This window comes from Anomaloglossus baeobatrachus, chromosome 6 (genome assembly GCF_048569485.1).
Source record: "Anomaloglossus baeobatrachus isolate aAnoBae1 chromosome 6, aAnoBae1.hap1, whole genome shotgun sequence".
Classification (NCBI taxonomy): domain Eukaryota; kingdom Metazoa; phylum Chordata; class Amphibia; order Anura; family Aromobatidae; genus Anomaloglossus; species Anomaloglossus baeobatrachus.
This window is the reverse complement of record NC_134358.1, coordinates 258,892,116-258,916,257: the sequence shown is the minus strand read 5'-3', so window position 1 is coordinate 258,916,257 and position 24,142 is coordinate 258,892,116. Positions and strand designations below refer to the sequence as shown.

At 46.2% G+C, this 24,142-nt stretch overlaps 1 protein-coding gene across 1 annotated transcript in view; it reads left to right on the top strand.

The window, feature by feature from the left end:
- The window catches only part of SERPINB5 (serpin family B member 5), a 115,276-nt gene that overhangs the window by 62,552 nt on the left and 28,582 nt on the right, over positions 1-24,142 (top strand). Inside the window, exon 4 of the mRNA XM_075316496.1 lies at positions 7,258-7,375. Within this exon, the coding sequence (XP_075172611.1) occupies positions 7,258-7,375 (118 nt within the window). The remainder of the gene's footprint in view (positions 1-7,257; positions 7,376-24,142) is intronic.

The window sequence follows — 24,142 nt, the reverse complement described above, 5'->3', positions numbered from 1 at the left end:
GCATCACCATCCCCGGGACCCCCACACTGAGCAGCGGTGGTGCAATCACCACAACCGTGGGTGGCGTCACGAACTATAACAATCCCCTCACCCAACAAACATCATCACCCCCTTTCACTCACGGGCGAGGAGTGTCGCTCGAGAAACCCCGGGATCCGGCCCACAGCTCGAGCCACCAGGAGCAGCTGCCGGACCCGAGCAGAAGGGGTGAGCGCGGTGTGCTGACACCCTCCTCCCCGCCCGCGACAACTTGGCATCACGAACAGGATCTTACCGCTCTGCCGTCAGGTAGAGGTGCGCCTTGTTACCGCCGGAGGCATCCGGCAGAAAAATTTCAGAAGCCGCCATCTTTGGCGCGAAAAGTTCCCGCTCGAGCGTCTTCTCGAGCAGTAGAAGCGCGAAGGCCAAAACCCCGCCCCGAGAGAGGAGGGGCCGGAAAGAGCTAAGGGGGACGCGATGGCGGCTGGACGCATGTAGCTGCGGCTATAAAGGCAGGGACGCCAGGACCTTGCGAGAATACCGTTCCTGGAAGCAACCAGTGAAGACACCATGTGGATGCCGTCCCGAAACACCGTGGCCCCCGCACCGGGAACCGCAGCGTGGGTGGAGATCCGGACCGCGCAGCTCCACCTAAGGCTGCAGGTCAAGATGCAGCTCCTCTTGGAGGAGTGGGAGACCGACATGGCGGACGTTATAGCCACCGTGCGGAGACGCGAGGAGGAAGCGGAGGAAGGGAGGGTGAGTGACCCACGCCCCTATGTCCCGGAGGGACCGGTCGCTGCGGCTGAGGGACCCGGTCCAAGCCCTCTCCCCCCGTGACCCCGCCACTAGGCCCGCTACCACCGCAACCGGTAGCGATACCCAGCCCGTCCGCCCCAGCGGACCGACCTGTAGCCAGAGCCCGTAGCAAACCGGAGGCATTGCCTTGGAAGGCCCCGAAGATTGTGCCAGAGACAGTCCCCGAGCAGCTTCCCGAGCCGGAGCCGATGACCCGCTCCGAGCCGAGGGCCCAACTGCGGAAAGCCCCTGTGCCCATCCCCCACACCTCGGCTGAGGTGGCGCCGGGTTGTCGCTGCAAGGCAGCGCCCAAGGCCATGACACCGCGGGATACGCTGCCCACCTTCCTGACAGTGGGTAACGTGCTGGATGTCCCGCGGGGCTCAACCCGTGCGCCGGAGCCATACTGGGACAGGGAGCCGACCAAGCTGGGCCTGGAGATCGCGGAGAGGGAGCGAAGGAAAGCCGAGCTGGTGGCCCGAGCCATAAGGGAGAAGGAGAACCTGCGGCAAGCGACCTTCCGTGTCCGGGGCCCGTTCTACGAGGGACAGGTGAGGCGATTCGATATCCGCCGGGGCTACGGATTCATATACGAACCGGGCCTGGAGGCCGAGGTGTTTGTGGCCCGGCGGGACGTGCATGCCCATCTGCCCGAGGAGCATCCTGGCCGCAATCTAATACCAGGGGACATGGTGCGTTACACCCGGCACTGCGGAGAGATGGGGTGGTTTGCCCTGGATGTGAAGCTGAGGGGCAGCCCTGGGAGCCAGGTGGGCTCTGCACCCCCTCCCTCGGATGAAGCCGCAGAAGGACCGGAGTAGGGCAGCGGATACCCGTTGCACCGTCCCCCGTTGGGACCATCACTGAAGTTTATTGTTTGTTTGAAAAAGATGAAAGTTTTGAAAAATGGAAATACACTGATTGAACCGAGTTTTCACCTGATTCACCGTGTGATTTGCAACCGGCTGGAGCTGGCACCGTTGTCCCCGTGGGGACCGTTTAAAGTTTTGCATGGGAACTATCCATGGACAAGCCCGTGAACTCTGCAGGGCACCACAAACGTTAAGTGGCTTGTAAATATGTTGGGTACCGTTACCGTTTCCGCAATACCGCCTCCGGAGAGGCAGGTTGGAGGGAGGGCCCTGAGCAGAGCAGGCCAGGGCCCAGCCACCAAAGGAACCGGTGGCCACCCTCTGGAGGGGAAGGACAGATCCCGCTCGGGTAACTTGTGCTGGACTGTGGGTCAAGGGGTGCTGCCTGGGTTTTAGGGGCAGCATCAGGGCCAGGTTGCTTGGGTGGGAGAGAGCGGAAACCGTGACCGTATACCGTTGCAACGTTTAAGAAAATGTGCCTCCCGTCTTGGGAAGAGTTTTGATTAAAAATGTATTTATGTTTTGTTTAACCCTTGTTACCCCCTTTTTACAGAAAAATAAAACCGGTGTAGGACGGCAGCCCGCGGACGGTCTGCATTTTGCTAAGGGGGAATGTGTCGCCCTGGGCAAGCCAGGGGACACAGGTCACAACACCACCACACCCCACACTCCAGGTAGGCACATCTGCTAACCAGAAATCCTTGTTGCCTTCCTCCAGAGGTTGATGATGCACACCAGGGGGTGGGCCAGGCGGTTGGCTCCGCCCATCGAGGAGCTCACAACACTGGAGGCAGGAAGAAACCAGGCAGATAGAGTCCAGCTAGGGACATGAAAGAGTGAACAGCAGAGTAGCCCAGGCAGGGCAAGTGCGAGGAGCAAAAGGAGAGAAAGTAAACAGCTAAGTGAAAGTGGTGAAAGTAGAGAAGTGTAAAGGAGAGGAGCTAGTAAAGTGACAGAAGAGAAAGAAAGCCTGAGAGCCCAGCTTGGTGTAGGGCCAGAACAGCAAGGTCAGCGACGGCGGTGACTGTTTGGAGGGGGACCGTTTGGAAGTTCCTGGAAGGACCCCGTTGGCTGTGTGCCCGGTGGTCTGGAGCAGTGTTCCGAAGGACAGTCAGCACCAGGGCAGGGGCCTCTCGGACCCCGGCAAGGCTAGGAGTCGCCAAATTTGCCAAATCCGTCAGTGACGGGGACGCAGATCCCCCAACAACCAAGTCCCGATTGACGGCAACAGCCCGACCATTACCGGGGAGACACCGCCACCGCCAAGGCACCCGTTTCCCCAGGGCCAGCGCCTGCGGGCAAAGTGTAGAGCTCCTCCGGCCCAGATTGCAGTCGGGGAGCGGGTAACCGGAGGGAATCCACCGCTACCATCAGACAACATAGGTGCAAGGAAGAGAAACGTCACCGTTACCTACCGGGAGTGCAGGTGCAGCCGTCTGTGGGACCGTCCTACCAGCCGTTGGTTTACCGTACAAACTGTGTCCATGTGTCAGGCTGAGTGAGTACCAGAGTGCCGCAAGGCACAGCGCTGCCCCCGCGTCCCTGCGCCCTCCAGGCCCTACACTTCACATCTCATCACCGGGCCCCGGGATCACCAACCCCTACCCACGGAGGGGCAACACAACACCTGGCTGCTCCGCATCACCATCCCCGGGACCCCCACACTGAGCAGCGGTGGTGCAATCACCACAACCGTGGGTGGCGTCACGAACTATAACAATCCCCTCACCCAACAAACATCATCACCCCCTTTCACTCACGGGCGAGGAGTGTCGCTCGAGAAACCCCGGGATCCGGCCCACAGCTCGAGCCACCAGGAGCAGCTGCCGGATCCGAGCAGAAGGGGTGAGCGCGGTGTGCTGACACCCTCCTCCCCGCCCGCGACACATACGTCCCCTGATAAAGAGGTGAAACGCGCGTAGGGACAAGTCGCTGTGGTACCGTCACTTTTTACTGGTTAGTATGATTTACTCTATTGGACCCAATCTGATGTAGTACTATCTAAGGGGTTGTTGGAAGGTTGCTAGATTACGTTGGCCTGTGCTGATGCAACTAACCATATACTTGGCACCTTGACACCTGTACAATCGGTCTCATTGGGTTTAACTTTGTTATAACTGTATATATTGTAATTGCTGGGCTACATGGCCGGTTAAACTGCACAGTTTCTGCAATGGGCTTTACACTGTTCATACCATGCAGTTGCAATATTAGTTCTGTGAGCAATGCCTGATGTAGGGGGTCAATTGACCGCATTTATTAATGCCTTAGAACTAATCATATTGATCTAACCTGTTGTACGGTACTCACTTTTCATAAAACTGAGGATCCTTGTTGTAAACTGTTTTAATTGTTTCAATAAAATGGTTTTTAATGAGTTTTGTGTTTTGCCACTTTTTCTCAGAGTGTCTAATAATTAGCATAGTGGCGATCAGCTATCATTGTTTAGGTCGGTGTTGTGATCTATTTCTAATGGTTTATACTCAGCCTAATTCATCTATTGTAACTTTTCAATATATAACAACTTTATTTTGTACAATTATACCCCAGGGCCCTAGTGGAAGATAAAAATCTGTGTAATTTATTTATGTATTTTGAACTGGTATAGATGGACTTGGGACATTTTAAAACTTATTGGAAGAATACTGTGATTTTTTACTCTTAGGGTGGCTTTACATGCTGTGACATCGCTAAAGCTATCTCATTGGGGGTCATAGAATTTGTGACGCACATCCGGCCGTGTTAGCGATGTCGTTTGCGTGTGACACCTATTAGCGATTTTGAATCGTTGCAAAAACGTTCAAAATCGCTAATCGGTGACATGCCCCCCCCCCTCTTCCCAATTATCATTGCTTCTGCAGTAACGATGTTGTTCCTCGTTCCTGCGACAGCACACATCGCTGTGTGTGACACCGCAGGAACAAGGAACCTCTCCTTACCTGCGTCCCGCCAGCAATGAGGAAGGAAGTAGGTGGGCGGGATGTTTGTCCCGCTCATCTCCGCCCCTCCACTTTGATTGGGTGCCCGCTTAGTGACGTCGCTGTGATGCCGAACGAACCGCCCCCTTAGACGTCGCTAGGCAGGTAAGTGTGTGTGACTGTTCCTAGCAATGTTGTGTGCCACAGGCAGCGATTTGCCCGTGTCGCGCAACCAATGGGGTTCGGTAACGATATCGCAGCGTGTAAAGCGGGCCTAAAAAAAGGCACACTGAAGCCAAAGGGCCCCAAAAAATAAGCATCTTTGAATTGGAAGCCCTCTTCCACCAAATCCAGCTTTTCCACCATGACAGAAAACAATCTTTCCACTCTACTCTCAAGATCACATCTAACCACTTGTGCACTGGACCCGCTCCCATCGCACCTCATCCCCAACATCACCATAGTCCTCATCCCAGCCCTAACTCATCTCTTCAACCTATCAGTAACAACTGGTGTATTCCCTTCATACTTTAAACATGCCTCTATTACACCCATCCTCAAAAAGCCCTCCCTTGACCCATCCTCTGTGTCAAACTATCGCCCCATATCCCTTCTTCCCTATGCCTCAAAACTACTGGAACAGCATGTCCGTCTTGAACTGTCCTCATACCTCTCATCCTGCTCCCTCTTTGACCAGCTACAATCTGGCTTCCGACCACATCACTCTACTGAAACTGCCCTAACCAAAGTCACCAATGATCTACTAACCGCCAAAGCCAAGCGACAGTACTCTATCCTCCTCCTCCTGGACCTGTCCTCTGCCTTCGACACAGTAGACCATTCCCTCCTACTACAGATTCTCTCATCTCTGGGCATCACAGAATTGGCCCTATCTTGGATCTCCTCATACCTAACCGACCGAACTTTCAGCGTCACACATTCTCACACTACTTCCTCATCTCGCCCCCTATCTGTCGGTGTCCCCCAAGGCTCAGTTCTTGGACCCCTGCTGTTCTCCATCTGCACCTTCGGCCTGGGACAGCTCATAGAGTCCCACGGCTTACAGTATCATCTTTATGATGATGACACACAGATCTACTTCTCTGGACCTGACATTACCTCTCTGCTAACCAAAATACCACAATGTCTGTCTGCTATTTCATCCTTCTTCTCTGCGCGATTCCTAAAACTTAACATGGACAAAACAGAGTTCATTGTCTTTCCTCCTCCTCACTCATCTCCTCCAACAAGCCTTTCCATCAAACTTGATGGTTGCTCACTCTCCCCAGTCTCACAAGCTCGTTGCCTTGGAGTAACCCTCGACTCTGCTCTATCCTTCAAGCCACACATCCAAGCCCTCTTCACCTCATGCCGACTACAACTCAAAAATATCTCCCGGATCCGTGCTTTCCTTAACCAAGAATCAGCAAAAACACTAGTGCATGCCATCATCATCTCCCGCCTCGACTACTGCAACCTCCTGCTCTCTGGCCTCCCTTCCAACACTCGTGCACCCCTCCAATCTATCCTAAACTCTGCGGCCCGCTTAATCTACCTCTCCCCTCGCTACTCCCCAGCCTCACCACTCTGCCAATCCCTTCACTGGCTTCCCATCACCCAACGACTCCAGTTCAAAACATTAACCATGACATACAAAGCCATCCACAACCTGTCTCCCCCCTACATCTGTGACCTAGTCTCCCGGGACCTACCTGCACGCAACCTCAGATCCTCACAAGGTCTCCTTCTCTACTCCTCTCTTATCTCCTCTTCCCACAATCGCGTACAAGATTTCTCCCGTGCCTCCCCCATACTCTGGAACGCTTTACCTCAGCATATCAGGCTCTCCCCTACCGTGGAAAGCTTCAAGAGGAACCTCAAGACCCACCTCTTCCAACAAGCCTACAACCTACAATAGCCCTCAGTCCAGTAGACCACTGCGCAACCAGCTCTGTCCTCACCTATTGTACCATCACCCATTCCCTGTAGACTGTGAGCCCTCGCGGGCAGGGTCCTCTCTCCTCCTATACCAGTCTGTTTTGTACTGTTAATGATTGTTGTACATATACCCTCTTTCACTTGTAAAGCGCCATGGAATAAATGGCGCTATAATAATAAATAATAATAATAATAATTTCAACCAATTCAGCAAATATTGTCTGCCTGTGATAATGAATTTTACCCCAAATCTGCCAGCGCACAAAGACATACAAGATAAAAAGTGTCTTAAAAACCTGCAAATAATGAATTGGGGTCATAATCTGCAGCCATTCTGACATGTCTGAACGGGGCCTAAAGCTGGTTAACGATATGTTTGAATTTAAGAAATATCTGCTGTGGTTAAAATAATACAGATATTGTGTATAGATTTGGCTTTCTCTTGGTTTATCCATGTACATTGTCATACGGAAATCCCTTTTACCACTTCATGCAAAATTTACAGAGTTGTACCATGTAAACAATAAAAGGGACACATCTATTGGTAGCGGTCCATTTAGTCAGCTGATGGCTGTGAGTGACCAGATCTTCTACCAATCTGATACTCATGACCCAACCTCTTTATTGTGATCTCTAAGATAATGAAGTACTGACACATTGTTTAGTCATCAATAAGCCCTTTAAGATGTGTGGAGTCATTTTAACAATATCATAAAAAGATTAAGTATTTCAGAAATCTTTTTTTTCTGTAGGAATTTATAAATTCAACGAAGAAACCATATCCATCCGAACTGGAAAAAATGGACATCAAAAGCCGAGCAGAAGAAGCCAGAAACCAGATAAATACCTCTGTAAAAGACCTCACTGCTGGTACGGTTTTATTACTTTTCATACTGACATTATTATTTTTTGTCTTAAAGGGAACCTGTCACCAGATTTGGGGCCTGTAAGCTGCGGCCACCACCACTGGGCTCTTATATGCAGCATTCTAACATTATACATCACTTTATAATACTTACCTAAATGGTCGTTGTGGTGGGGTTGGGTCATATGGGCGTCTCCGTTCTCCGGTGCCGACGCTTCCTCTTTTGGCCATCTTTGTCATCCTTCTTCTGAAGTCGTTTGTGCATGACACGTCCTACGTCATCCATACTCGCCGACATTGAGGTCCTGCTCAGCGCACTTTCATCTGCTCTGAGTAGGGCAGATCAAAATATTATAGTGCGCCTGCGCGGGAGCGGCAAGTGTGTATGACATAGGACGCGTCATGCACACTGGCTTCAGGAGGAGGACAAAGATGGCCGAAAGAGGAGGTGCCGGCCCCGGAAAACGTAGATGCCCATAAGGCCCACAGCGCGTCCATTAGGTAAGTATTATAAAGTCATTTTTACGTTCTACACAGCGGCCTGGGCTCTTATATACAGCATGTCAGAATACTGCTGACAGGTTCCCTTTAATGTTTCTTTGCAGCACTTTTTTGTCCAGACTCTCCATTCAAAAACACTAATTTACAGATCGGTGTTGCCAGTTATTATACAAAAGGAAAATTTGTGGCATTGTAATTGGGCTAAGTGGTTTGAGGCCAAATTGATACTGACACATCCTAGTCCTATGTAAAAGAGCAGTTCTGGAAAGACACTTATTCTAAGAATATAGACAGAAAGGAAATTCGATTTGTCAGGTTTTTATTTTAAAGGGAAAACTATTAGCATTTTTTGCTACATAATATGAGAGCACCATAATATAGAAGCAGAGACCATGATTACAGCAATGTGTCACTTACTGGACTAGGTTTTACTGTTTCAATACAATCAGTGTTTCATGATCAGGAGATTATCACTACAAGAAAACTTGGCTCCTGCATTCTAGTCCAACCACACCCCCAGCACTGATTAGCAGCTCTCTGTCACTAAACAAAGATGTGGTGTGAATAGAGTAATACACACCTTAGCATCTCAGCTCTGCTACAACTGTAGTTTCTCTTCCTGAAGGCTATTAGCATTTGGATACATTTCTGACCAATAACTGCCATTCATTGCAGCTATTATAAAGAACACATATCCTTCTGCATTGTATTTAAAAAGGACCTGTTAATACGTCAAAAGTCTTACTATTTTTATTCCTCTCAGTATTCCTCTGAGTGAACATATTTTACTTTTTTAAAAAAAAAATAAATAAAAAAAATCTGCCATACTTTTCCAAATATATGGACATGGCTCACAGTATTCCCTGGTGGTATGTTTTTATTCAGCTTTGCATTATGTAATCACAGCCCCTTTGGTAGAGACCATCAAAATTTGCACTAGTCCGTATGGCAATTTTAAGAAAAAAACAAAAAAAAACAAAATGGAATGCTCAGAAGAAAAGATGGAATAACATAAGAGCAAAAACTGCCCACTGTTGACCTAGTGACAGCTCTGTGAAATCAGACAGAACCGGAGCGTTTATAAGCAAATTACAAAAGTTTATTAAAGTTAATTCCATAGCATTATTAAAAACATGAAACAGACAATTTTAAAGGTTTGTGCTGAAAGGGGGAAAGAACACCCATGAAAAGTGGGACTGCAAGGCGAGCTCATAAGTCTATCACAGGTATAGGGTATTTCGTGGCCAAACACGCTCAATTATAAGCTGGAAGTAAAAGGAAAATGTCCCAGAACCTTAGGCCATACACTCACCCATCGTACTTGAGCCTCGCACCTGCGTCTCACTATTCAGAAGGACCCAACCGACGCACGTTTCGCATTGTATATCACAGCTTCCTCAGGGCGGGTTAGAAATCTCAAATCCGAAACCGGAACTTATATATATTTAAAACCGCTCCCATTGGTCATCCCACATGTCCGTCAAAAGGGATCGCAATAGCGGCGCATGCGCATCACAGGCAAGACGTCCACTTCCGCCCTGCCCGGCAATATGAGAAGGCGAGACACCCTGAAATCCAGGTTGTCATGGACGCCATACGTCATTATTACCCTCGTCATAGATGCGCCGGGCAAGGCGGAGGGACGAATTGTACCCGCGACGGGCATGCGCACCACGATCCCCCAGGACATGACAACCAAGTACTGCAGATCCATATATAATTCTACCGTTAGCTCTGCATATACCAATGAGAACTTAATAGATATAATCAAGGACATATTCGTAACCACAGCATGGGACAGTGGAGATATTCAATTCATATAGAGTGTGAATATATATATAAAGGTGGGAGAAAAGGGAACATTTATAATAGGAAAAAATACATCAATTTCTTGATCTCCTCAGTGGATCGTAGTCAGATTTTTTATCTCTCCCATTCTTCCCTTTATTATTCATATTGTTTTCTCCACATTACACACTCAAAACCATTCCATGTCTGAGCCACATCATAGATCCTATAAGTCGGAATTGAAAAAGATGGTTTTAGAAAACACATATAGCACAATAATTAAAAAAGACAAACATTTAAAAAAATTTTTTTAAAAAATCTTTTGATTTTAACACGGGAAAATATACCAAGTATAAATCATAGGAATTCAAGGGAGGGTGATTATTTAACTAGTATTTTCATAGAAAAGATGCAAAATTAACTGCTTCATTCAGCCCTATGGGGGCGACAGTATCTAGCATAATGATCCATCTCATTTCTTTTTGTGCCAGCAATTTTTTAACATTCCCACCCCTTATTCCTAGATGGATCACATCAATCCCTCTTGCCATAAATGTCTTGGGATCACATGAATGAAATTGCCTAAAGTGGCGAGGGATGGTTTTCAATGTTGTAATATCGGTCGCTGTCTTTGCCGCCATAATGTCCCTCACATGCTCTCTGATCCTAATTCTCAGTTCTCTCGATGTAAGACCAATATAGATCTTATTGCAGCCACAAGTGGCATAATATATCACATTGACGGTATCACATGAAATATGTTCCCTAATAGAATAGGTTTTCATACCATCACTGGTCATAAACTCCGAGCAGCGAGACACATTAGGGCAGGAAAGGCAACGGCCACACGGAAAACAGCCATGAACCGGACCAGGCAATCCAAAGATATATTCCTTCTGTGGGGCAACATAATGGCTTTTCACCAACATGTCTCTCAGATTTCTGCAACGTCTTGCAGTCATCATGGGCACCTCTGGTAGAAATGATTTGATGGAGGGATCTGATTGAAGCACATGCCAATATTTTTTAAAAATTTGTTTCATGTCATTCCACTTTTCATTAAATGTTGAAATGAATCTAATGTTTTGAGATTCATTCTGTAATGCCCTTTTAGTACGTCCACCTCCTTCACGCAATAACTCATCACGGGGGGCCATATTTGCTCGCTGGTATGCCCTCTTAACACACCGATCACTATAACCCCTTGCCTTAAATCTCATCCTTAAATCATCTGCTTGATCATGAAAGGAGTTCTCTTGAGAGCAGATCCGCTTGATCCTGAGGTACTGCCCAACCGGGATAGCCGAAATAGTTGAGTTGGTATGTGCGGAAGTGGCATGGAGCAATGAGTTCACAGACGTCGGCTTCCTAAAAACATCCGTCTGCAAAGCCATCGCCCCATCCACTGAGATTCTAATATCTAAAAAGTCAATTTCCCTTGCACTATGACAAAAAGTCAATTTGATATTATATGTATTGTCATTAAGCCAGTCCCCGAACTCCCCAAGCTGGGATGGTGTACCATGCCATATTATGAAAAGGTCATCAATGTATCTGACCCACAGCTGTGTCATGGGGGCGGCCCATGCGCCTCCGCCTTCAAACAGGCCCCTCTCCCAGTACCCGAGAAAGAGGCCTGCATACGAAGGCGCACAGGCCGCGCCCATGGCAGTCCCCCGCCTCTGCAGATAATACCTGTCTTTAAAGACAAATAGGTTGTGGGTCAGTACATATTCGAGGAGTTCGAGGACCAATTCGCAGACCCGACTATCCCAGTTGCTGACACCCAGAAAGAATCGAACCGCCCTCAAGCCATCATCATGCCGAATACACGTATATAGTGATTCAACATCGGCTACCACCAAGAGGGTCTCAGAGTCCACATGGATCCCGTCAATTCTCTTCAATACCTCAGTAGTATCGCGTACGTAGGATGGAAGGGTCTCGACTAATGGTCTTAAATAGTACTCAATAAACTGGCAGATTGGGCTGCATAACCCCTCCATCCCCGACACGATAGGTCTTCCAGGTGGATTGACGGGGTCCTTGTGGACCTTAGGCAACAAATATAATGTTGGAATCTTGGGATATTTGACGATCAATCCATCAAAGACCCTCTTGGTTATAACCCCTTGTTCATAGGCATCATTAAGGATGAGATATAGTTCTGCCGAAAATGAGACCAACGGAGAGGAGTCCAGTTTCGTATAAGTTGCTTTATCCCGTAACTGCCTGTGGGCCTCCCTCTCATACATCTCAATAGGCCACACCACAACATTCCCGCCCTTATCGGCGGCCTTGAAGACAACATCCTTCATGCTTTGTAATTCAACAAGAGCCTTTCTTTGGACCACCGTAAGATTGTCATGTGTCCGGCACGTGGAGATCCCACGCAGCTCGTCAGTGACAAGCTTCGTGAATACCTCCACCGCCGGGCACAAAGATAAGGGGGGGAAAGTCATGGATTTAGGCATTATCTTAGGAGGGAACCCACCTGGCAGATCGGTAGATTGTTCATCTAATAGATCTTCAAGATCCTGGAGTGCCTGCCGCTCCGTCTCATCTCCGGCCGAAGAGGCAGAGGTTCTGGTATGTAATTTCTTGAGAATGAGCTTGCGTGAAAAAAGGTGGACATCTTTTAACGCTGAAAAAAAGTTAAATGCATTACTGGGAGAAAATGTTAAGCCCTTATTCAAAACCTGAATCTGGGCAGCAGACAATTGATGTTTAGAAAGGTTGATTACCTGCAGCTCCCCACCAGTTTTATTCTTGGTTGGAGCCTGGTTCTTATTTTTAGGAGGCCGTAATCGATTATTCCAATTGGTTCTCCCTGTTTCATGATTACCCCTCATAGGCATAGATCCATTTCCACTAGTTAAGGTTTCCTCCCCCGAGGTACACGAAGTCATTGATCCGGATCTGGATCGATTAAATCCGGGTCTATTGTAGGGGTGTGGTCTCTCCTTCTTATTACGCCACCTATACATTTTGTTACCCTGTTTATCTTCCAGGTCTCTTTGTAATTTTTGTATCTTCCTCCCCTGTATTTCTTTGCCCCATGTATCAACCTCAATATCCAGATCCTCATTGCACTTTTTCAAAGCAGCTGGTGTCAGATTTTTTTCCATATCACTATAGAGTTCAGTAATTTCCACCTCCAAGATTTTAAGAGATTCCTTATCAAGGTCTATCAGGAGCTCAAGAAATTGTCTCGAGCACGTGGTAGCAGCATTCTCCCACCTATTTTTAAATGTTTCATTGTCTACCACAAAGGAAGGGAATACTTGAACTCTAAGTCCTCTGGGGATTAACCCCATTTCCACATAACGCTGAAGAAAAGTGCAATTCCACCATGTCTTCGTCTTTTTTCTCAGTAATTCCTTCATTTTATTAAAATATTCCTTAGTCCCCGTGCCAGAAGTATCTAAAACCAAAGTGGAATCCCCCTTCAGCATATCATTAATTTGACATAGCCACGCCTCCTCGCGGGCTTTGAAATTCATAGTATTATGAGAATGTGCTGTGGATAACACAAAAAACAACAGATATGTTAGGTATTTGAACAAAATGCACATCTCCATTTTTATAATCTCATCATATAAAGTTGCCACTCCCAATAGCATTTATGAAATCAGACAGAACCGGAGCGTTTATAAGCAAATTACAAAAGTTTATTAAAGTTAATTCCATAGCATTATTAAAAACATGAAACAGACAATTTTAAAGGTTTGTGCTGAAAGGGGGAAAGAACACCCATGAAAAGTGGGACTGCAAGGCGAGCTCATAAGTCTATCACAGGTATAGGGTATTTCGTGGCCAAACACGCTCAATTATAAGCTGGAAGTAAAAGGAAAATGTCCCAGAACCTTAGGCCATACACTCACCCATCGTACTTGAGCCTCGCACCTGCGTCTCACTATTCAGAAGGACCCAACCGACGCACGTTTCGCATTGTATATCACAGCTTCCTCAGGGCGGGTTAGAAATCTCAAATCCGAAACCGGAACTTATATATATTTAAAAACCGCTCCCATTGGTCATCCCGCATGTCCGTCAAAAGGGATCTTTAAAGCCACTGCACAAACTTCTTCTTGCCTATATGTAATTGATAATCCCAAATAAAGTTCATTATACTGAAGATCCCCTTTAAGAATGATTACAATGTAGTTTAAAAGTTTAAAAGACTATACTTGGGATTATGTAATCTCCATTATAAAGCAGTCAGGAGCTCATGGAGAGATAATACTGTTATGTAGTAAAATACAAATTTGGCCTATTTTCTTCAAAATACATCAAAAAAGAGCTACACATCCAGCAATGAAACCTGCAACAATTATGGGATTATCTGATTTATGTGAATAGAAAAAAAGGTTTCTTAATATATTCCAATTATATATTGTAATGTTTTATAATAATAAACACAAGCACCCACATCCTAATATTTCATGGTAAATTTTCTGTGACAAATAAATCACCCTAACTTAAAGGGTTCTGTAGAATCTGCTGAATTTTGAGGTGTCAGTTAATGATCATTGATAAGAATAGATATTGAACATGTGCATAACAATCAAGGTCGCAGGAGGGTGTTGGATGGTGGCCTACTCTTTGAGGATGCACATTCAGCTGAAATGTATTGCAGCACAGAGACCCGACGGGTCCCTGCACCACAATACACGCTACCAGCCAGAGGCCCGTAGTTGACGGTGTGCCAGGCATTAGGGTTGCATTGCGCATCGGCTACAGAAGAGGATGACACGCATCATGGGAACAAGAGAAGGTGAGAATTGCTTTTTTTTATGCATTGAAGAACAGTAGCAAAATGGGGGATATCAAGAAGCGGCTCAAGATGACGGACATGTATAGCAGGATGGGGGTAGTATATGCGTGAAAGGGGCCCAGGGTAGCAGACATATGTACCTGGAAGGGGCCCACTATGGGAGACATATATACCTGTTAGGGTCCGAGGATGGGGGACATTTATAACAGGAATGGGGACATATTTTTCAGGAAGGGTCCCAAGATGGAGGATATATGTAATGCTCACGGGTGCGAGCAGGGAGTGTACCCACTGGGCAACAGCACACAGAAAACTTAGAGGGGCTTGACTATGGTTTCTTACCAGGTTTTCACCAGAACCTCAAAAGATGAGGGTGTTGTGCTGCAGGTGGTAACCAGGTGCTGTCACTCATGAAAACTAGTGCTGCAACAGCTGGCCCCAGGGGTATGGACACAGACAGTCACTGATATGGTAGGTGTGTGACGCCCTGGGCAAGCCAGGGGTCACAGGTCACAACATCACATGCACCCCACATTCCCTGCAGGTACACCAAGCTAACCCAAAATCCTTGTTGCCTTCCTCCAGGGGCTGATGTCCACACCAGGGGGTGGGCCAGGCGGTTGGCTCCGCCCACCGAGGAGTTCACAGCCCTGGAGGCGGGAAAACCAGGCAGATCAGAGAGAGTTTGAAGTGTGAGGAGTAAACAGTGAAGTGGTAAAGGAGGACAGTAAGAGTGGCGACAGCAAAGAAACAGTTGAGAAAGCCTGAAGTTGGTCCGGGTGTGTGCCCCGGACTGTGACAGCAAGGTCAGCAGACGGCAGTGATAGTCTGCAGGGGGACTGTTCGGAGGTTGCTGGAAGGACCGCGGACGGGTGGTGACCCGGCGGTACCGGAGCAGTATACGAAGAACAGTCAGCACCAGGGCAGGGGCCTTTTGGATCCTGGCAAGGCTAGGAGTCGCCATAATTTGCCAAATCCGTCAGTGAAGGGGACCTCTGTCTCCTAACAACCAAGTCCCGATTGAAGGCAACAGCCCGACCGTGAAGGGGAGACACCGCCACCGCCAGGGCACCAGTTTCCCAGGGCCAGCGCCTGCGGGCAAAGTAGGGCTCCTTCGGCCCAGATTGAAGCCGAGGAGTGGGTAACCGGTGGGGACCCATCGCTACCAAGAGACTTTACATAGGTGCAGGGAAGAGACCATCACCGCTAACTGCAGGGAACCGCAGCACCGTAACCGTCTGAGGGACCCGTCCAACCAGCCGTTTGTTTACCGAGAACTGTGTTGTGTTTACTGGCTGAGTGAGTACCTCCGTGCCGTGCGGCACAGCGCTGTCCCTGCGCCCCTGCACCTCCACAGGCCCCATACCCGCCTGTCCACCATACCAACACCATCACTGGGCCCCGGGACCACCAAACCCCCTACCCACGGAGGGGCAAATCAACAACTGGCTGCTCCGTACCATCACTCCCGGGCTCCCCAGACAGAGCAGCGGTGGTGTCCACTTAATCACCACAACCGTGGGTGGCGTCACGGACAATAAACTATCCCAAAACCCAATCCCCTTTCACTCACGGGCGAGGAGCGCCGCTCGAGTCCCCGGGATCCGGCCCATCGCTCGAGCCACCGAGCAGCAGCAGCAGGCCGCAGTGCCAGCCGGACCCGAGCAGTGGGAGAGCGCGGCGTCCCCTCCTCCGCCCGCGACAGGTGCAGCCGGGATGGCTAATCTGGCAGGCTTAGCCAATATGGAATGATGCATAAGCATCTGGTACAGCAGGTTCGGCTGATAGGGTATGATGCAGCAGCGGACGGCACAGCAGACAATGCTGACAGGGCACGATGCAGAAGCAGCCAAATTAGCAGACTTATCTGACAGTGTATGATGCAGTATCGGCCGGTGTAGCAGACTTGGCCAATAGGGTGTGATGCCGCAGTGGCCGGCATAGCAGACTCGGCCGAAAGAGTACCTTAACCGATAGGGTACTTGGCCGAATGTGCCCAACTAGCTCTGTGTGCTACCTTTATATCAACCACACACTCAAGCTTAGCCCATACATTACCCATCTTGTCCATCTTGTAACACCCCCACATAATTCTACCATCCACTAAAGTGACTGTCTTTGAATCTCCAGGAACGTGCACATGGCTGCTGATATCAACACTCTGAAGGTGACGCTCATATATTCAAAATGGATTAGAGTAAAGGGTCAAAAGATGGTCACAGATTTTATTGTCTGAAGTCATCTGCTTGTGAATGGAGTCCTTGCACTTAGGGAAGGTATTCATGACAAAGGGCCTGAGTTCAGCTGTCCATTCCAAACACCAGCGTGCTCTTTAATGAACCATTTCAAATCAAATGTCCAATAATAAATAAATGAGGAATCATTAAAATTTTACTACAAACACAAGAAGCAACCAATCACAGTCAAGGTATAAATAGATACATGGAGAATAATACAGTAAAATACTACCAATACCCAATCAATAAATATAATTTAATAAATATATATAATATAATAAATAGTACAAAAATATATACATATATACAGTGCCTACAAGTAGTATTCAACCCCCTGCAGATTTAGCAGGTTTGATAAGATGCAAATAAGTTAGAGCCTGCAAACTTCAAACAAGAGCAGGATTTATTAACAGATGCATAAATCTTACAAACCAACAAGTTATGTTGCTCAGTTAAATTTTAATAAATTTTCAACATAAAAGTGTGGGTCAATTATTATTCAACCCCTAGGTTTAATATTTTGTGGAATAACCCTTGTTTGCAATTACAGCTAATAATCGTCTTTTATAAGACCTGATCAGGCCGCCACAGGTCTCTGGAGTTATCTTGGCCCACTCCTCCATGCAGATCTTCTCCAAGTTATCTAGGTTCTTTGGGTGTCTCATGTGGACTTTAATCTTGAGCTCCTTCCACAAGTTTTCAATTGGGTTAAGGTCAGGAGACTGACTAGGCCACTGCAACACCTTGATTTTTTCCCTCTTGAACCAGGCCTTGGTTTTCTTGGCTGTGTGCTTTGGGTCGTTGTCTTGTTGGAAGATGAAATGACGACCCATCTTAAGATCCTTGATGGAGGAGCGGAGGTTCTTGGCCAAAATCTCCAGGTAGGCCGTGCTATCCATATTCCCATGGATGCGGACCAGATGGCCAGGCCCCTTGGCTGAGAAACAGCCCCACAGCATGATGCTGCCACCACTATGCTTGACTGTAGGGATGGTATTCTTGGGGTCGTATGCAGTGCCATCCAGTCTCCAAACGTCACGTGTGTGGTTGGCACCAAAGATCTCGATCTTGGTCTCATCAGACCAGAGAACCTTGAACCAGTCTGTCTCAGAGTCCTCCAAGTGATCATGAGGAAACTGTAGACGAGCCTTGACATGACGCTTTGAAAGTAAAGGTACCTTACGGGCTCGTCTGGAACGGAGACCATTGTGGTGGAGTACGTTACTTATGGTATTGACTGAAACCAATGTCCCCACTGCCATGAGATCTTCCGGAGCTCCTTCCTTGTTGTCCTTGGGTTAGCCTTGACTCTTCGGACAAGCCTGGCCTCGGCATGGGTGGAAACTTTCAAAGGCTGTCCAGGCCGTGGAAGGCTAACAGTAGTTCCATAAGCCTTCCACTTCCAGATGATGCTCCCAACAGTGGAGACAGGTAGGCCCAACTCCTTGGAAAGGGTTTTGTACCCCTTGCCAGCCTTGTGACCCTCCACGATCTTGTCTCTGATGGCCTTGGAATGCTCCTTTGTCTTTCCCATGTTGACCAAGTATGAGTGCTGTTCACAAGTTTGGGGAGGGTCTTAATTCGTCAGAAAAGGCTGGAAAAAGAGATAATTAATCCAAACATGTGAAGCTCATTGTTCTTTGTGCCTGAAATACTTCTTAATACTTTAGGGGAACCAAACAGAATTCTGGTGGTTTGAGGGGTTGAATAATAAATGACCCTCAGAATAAACTTTTCACAATTTAAAAAAAAAAATAAAAAAAGAAATAACATTCTTTTTTGCTGCAGTGCATTTCACACTTCCAGGCTGATCTACAGTCCAAATGTCACAATGCCAAGTTAATTCCGAATGTGTAAACCTGCTAAATCTGCAGGGGGTTGAATACTACTTGTAGGCACTGTATATAGCAATATGAAAGGAGGCAGTATACTGTAATAAATATGAGGTAATGTAATGGATAATAGCAAAATGCAAGGGATATTACAGTATCTAGTCAGAAAGGACGTAATTAAATAATACTAAAGTTGTCCACCTGCATTTACAAAACCTATTGGTGATTTTTGTTAATGCAGGTGGACAACTTTTATATTATTTAATTACGTCCTTTCTGACTAGATACTGTAATATCCCTTGCATTTTGTTATTATGCATTATCATTACCTCATATTTATTACAGTATACTGCCTCCTTTCATATTTATATATATATATATATATAAATGTATATATTTTTGTACTATTTATTATATTATATATATTTATTGATTGGGTATTGGTAGTATTTTACTGTATTATTCTCCATGTATCTATTTATACCTTGACTGTGATTGGTTCCTTCTTGTGTTTGTAGTAAAATTTTAATGATTTTTAAATTTTCAATAAAAATTGATTTTATATTACTGCATCTTATGCTTTATTTATGAGAATCCATCGAGATTTCTCATCTGTGTTTTGATCTTTAATGAACCACCAGGGTTGACAAACACTGTAACTAAACTATGGATACATAGGCTAACACCACAAGGGCTGTTTATATGCTAATAATGAACAAAATGTTAATAAACATTGCTCATGTCATCACCCCTATGCAGACCTTCTCTGTGATGTTTTAGTAAATTGTAGATCAATGATCAAATTGTAGGTCAAGTGCTCGAAAATACTAATATAACACATGTTGGCTTTCAACAAGGTATCCTCAAGTTTGGAAGTTATCCCATAGTCAATGAATAAGGGCTAAATTCCTGATTGCTTGGGTTCTGACCACTCGGAGCACCACCAATCTCAGAAAGCGGAGGTTGAACATGCACACTGCCGCTTCATTCATTTTTATGGGAGTGTCAATGATCAGCTGATCGCAGCAAATCACAATTAAATAGAGTCCTATGGGCCTGTGGGGAACATTCAGACCTGGGCCCCAACATTACCAGCATATTGCTTAGATGTGAATGTCATACACTATGTTTTGAGGGGAACATTTAACCCAGCGCTTTACAGTTATTCGCAAAAAAACTGTCACATTAAAGTCAATTGAAGTGGGAACTACAGGTCATTAATAGAAGTTCTGACTGGTTGCTTTAGGAACAATGGGCATTCATAGTATAAGAAGCTTATGTGTGAGGTAATATGATGTCAGTGGAGAGATGGATAAAGAGAATGAGACAGACAGACAAAAAGGCACAGGCAGACATAAGCACAGACAGACAGACAAAGACAGACACACAGAGAAAGAGACAGACATGGAAAGAGACAAGAAGAGAGACAGACAGACAGGGAAAGAGACAGACAGAGACTGACAGGGAAAGAGACAGACAGAAAGAAGCAGACAGGGAAAGAGACAGACAGAGAAAAAGGCAGACAGGGAAAGGGACAGAGAGAGAAAGAGACAGACAGGGAAAGAGATAGACAGGTACAGAGACAGACAAGGAAAGAGACAGGGAAAGATACACACAGACAGGGAAAGAGACAGACAGGGAAAGATAGAGACAGACAAAGAGACAGTCAGAGAGAGGCAGACAGTAAAAGAGACAGACAGGGAAAGAGATAGTCAGAGACAGAAAGACACAGAGAAACAAAGAGTCAGACAGAAACAAACAGAGACAGACAGAGACAGACAGGGAAAGAGACAGCCATACAGACACACACAGACATCCAGACAGAGACAGACAGACAGGGAAAGAGATAGACAGGGAAAGATACAGACAGACAGGGAAAGAGACAGACAGGGAAAGAGACAGACAGGGAAAGAGACAGACGAGAGATAGAGACAGATGAGAGATAGACAGACAGACAGACAGACAGGGAAAAAGACAGTGAGAGACAGACAGACAAAGAGACATGCAGACAGAGACAGACAGACAGGGAAAGAGACAGAGACAGACAGACACACAGAGACAGATACACAGAAACAGACAGAGAGACACAGAGACAGACACACACAGACATACACAGAGACACATACAGACACACAAACACACACAGACACTCAGAGACAGAGACACAGAGAGACAGACACAGAGACACACAGATAGAGACACACCGCGCAGAAACACAGACAGACAGAGAGAGAAAGGCTGACAGAGATGGTGACAGAGATACAGACAGATAGAGAAGGAGAGTGGGAGAGAAAGAGAGACAAAGATACACTTAGTTACTATCCTGGGCAACAGCGGGTACTATAGCTAGTCTAATATATAAAGCTGTGTGTATGTGTGTGTCCACTAAAGGAATCCGCACCATCGCATTTACAATCACAGAATTTTGTACAGCCACATCATTTGACTCAGGGAACATCAAAGACTAGGTTGTGAGGGGAAATTTAACCCTGCGCTTTAGTTATTTGCCCAAAAACCTGCTTACATTAAAGTCAATGGAGCTGTGAGCTACAGGTTGCTATTGTCAACAATGGACATTCTTAGTATAAGAGCTTATGTGTGAGGTAATATGATATCGTTAGAGACAGACACATAGAGACAGACAGGACACATGCAGAGACACACACAGGGACAGAGTCACATTCAGACAGACACACACAGAGAAAGAGACACACACAGAGAGAGCGACATACACAGAGACAAACACAGAGAGACACAGAGATACACAGACAAACACACAGAGATACACACAGACATGGGCACAGAGAGTGACACATAAAGATAGAGACACACAGACACACACAGAGAGACACACACATAGAAACAGACAGAGACACACTTTGACAGAGACACACACACAGACATACAGAGACACACACAGACAGAGACACACAGAGACAGAAACACACAAAGACATAGACATACAGAGACAGACACGTAGTGACACATAGAGACACACACAGAGGCACAGACACACAGAGACAGAGACACACAGGCAGCCACAGAGACAAACAAAGACAGAGATACACAGAGACAGATACACAGAGATACACAGAGACACACAAAGACAGAGACACAGAGACAGAGATACACAGAGACAGAGATACACAGATACAGAGACTCACAGAGACACTCAAAGACTCACATAAAGACAGAGACACAAGCACAGACACATAAAAAACAACAAGAAATAGCCAACTTACCACAGAGATGTCTGTTAAATATACTGCTGTTTCCATGAAAGAGGCTCTGCGTTGGATAAGATAGCAAGAGCTCATACCACCCTTGCATATAAGAAAGGGAAAAAAATCCAGCAAGCTCAAAAACTGGTGCTAAAAATAAAGGAAACATTTTTATTTTGTAATGTTTAAAATCTTAAAGCACAGCATATAACAATATGCTAAGGCAGAGATGAAAAATTATTCCTGCAGAAACGCATGACAAGACGCATTTCAGCTATGCCTTTATCACTGTCATGAAAACACAGACACACAGAGACATAGACACACAGAGACAGAAAGACACAGAGACAGACACACAGACACAGAGACACAGAGACAGACACAGACAGACACAGAGACAGACACAGACACAGAGACAAAAAAAAAGTAAATCCACAGCACCGTGGTCATTCACTATGTTGCCTGTACAAAAAACACAATGAGCAACTCAGGAACGCACGTCCATAACCAAGGGATCACTTGGTGTAACATACCAAAAGAGAAAGATGACAGCGTTCCTCCGGGTGAAAAAAATAAGTTGTTTTTTATTCTATCAGATGAAAGACAGCAACGTTTCGACCTATGGTCTTTGTCAAGCAGACACAGAGACAGAGACACACAGAGACAGGGACACAGAGACAGACAGAGACAAAGATACACAGAGACAGATACACAGAAAGAGACACACAGACAGAGACAAAGACACACAGAGACAGACACAGAGACAGAGATACACAGATACAGAGACACACAGAGACACAAACACAGACACAGAGACAGACACACAGAGACAGAGACACACAGAAACAGAGACACACAAGGACAGAGACAGACAGACACAGAGACAGACACAGAGATACACAGACACACAGACAGAGACACAAACACAGAGACAAGACATAAACACAGACACACAAACACAGACACAGAGACAGACAGAGACACAGAGACAGAGATACACAGAGAGACAGAGAGAGCGGGAGCGATAGAGACACACAGAGAGGAAGACAGACAGGCAGAGAGGGAGAGTGGGAGAGAGTGAGAGAGACAGTTATTATCCCGGGCAATGCCAGGTACTATAGTTAATCTAATATATAAAGTGTATGTGTGTGTATGTATGTATGTGTGTGTGTCTGCTAAAGGAATCTGCACCGTCGCATTTACAATCACAAAATCTTTCACATCCATCTCATTTGACTCCAGGAACATCATAGACTATGTTTTGAGGGGAAAATTCAATTGCCAAAAAACCTACTTACATTAAAGTCAATGGAGCTGGGAACTACAGGTCATTAATAGGAGAGCTGATTGGTTGTTATAGGCAACAAAGGACATTGTTAGTATAAAACTGTTTATGTGTCAGTTAATATTTCAGTAGAGCCAGACAGACAAAGAGACACAGAGACACACAGAGGCAGAGACACAGAGAGACAGACACAGAGAGACAGAGTCACAGAGAGACAGAGTCACAGAGAGACAGAGACACAGAGAGACAAAGATGCACAGGGACATGCAGAAACATACACACAGAGACAGACACAACAGAGACACAGAATATGGAGAGAAGATATGCAGACCAGTGACTATGTCCCCCTATTTGGCCCAAATACCCTAATAATGTCCCCCTATTAGGCTGTGGCCTCATGATGTCATAACCATCCCTTACAGGTGCATCTCAGTAAATTAGAATATCATTAAAAGGTTAATTCATTTTAGTAATTCAATACAAAAAGGGAAACACATATATTATTAGAGTCATTACAAACTGAGTTATCTATTTCCAGTGTTTATTTCTGTTAATGTTGATTATTATGGCTTAAAACCAATGAAAACCCAAAAGTCATTATCTCATAAAATTAGAATAATTACCACAAAATACCTGCAAAGGCTTCCTAAGTGTTTAAACTGGTCTCTTAGTCTGGTTCAGTAGGCTTCACAACCATGGGGTAGACTGCTTGACAGATGTCCAGAAGGCATCATTGACACATTCCACAAGGGGTAAGCCACAAAAGGTCATTTGTAAAGGAGATAGCTGTTCGCAGAGTGCTGTATCCAAGTATATTAAGGGAAAGGTGAGTGGAAGAAAACAATGCGGTGGAAAAAGGTGCAGAAGCAACCAGGATAACCACAGCCTTGATAAGATTGTTAAGAAAAGGCCATTCAAAAATTTGGGGGACATTCACAAGGAGTGGACAGCTGCTGGAGTGGTTCAAGAGCCACCACACACAGATGTATCAAGGACATGGGCTACAAGTGTCACATTCCTTGTGTCAAGCCACTGATGACCAATAGACAACATCAGAAGCGTCTTACCTGGGCCAAGGAGAAAAAAAAATTGGACTGTTGCTCAGTGTTCCAAGGTGTTGTTTTCAAATGA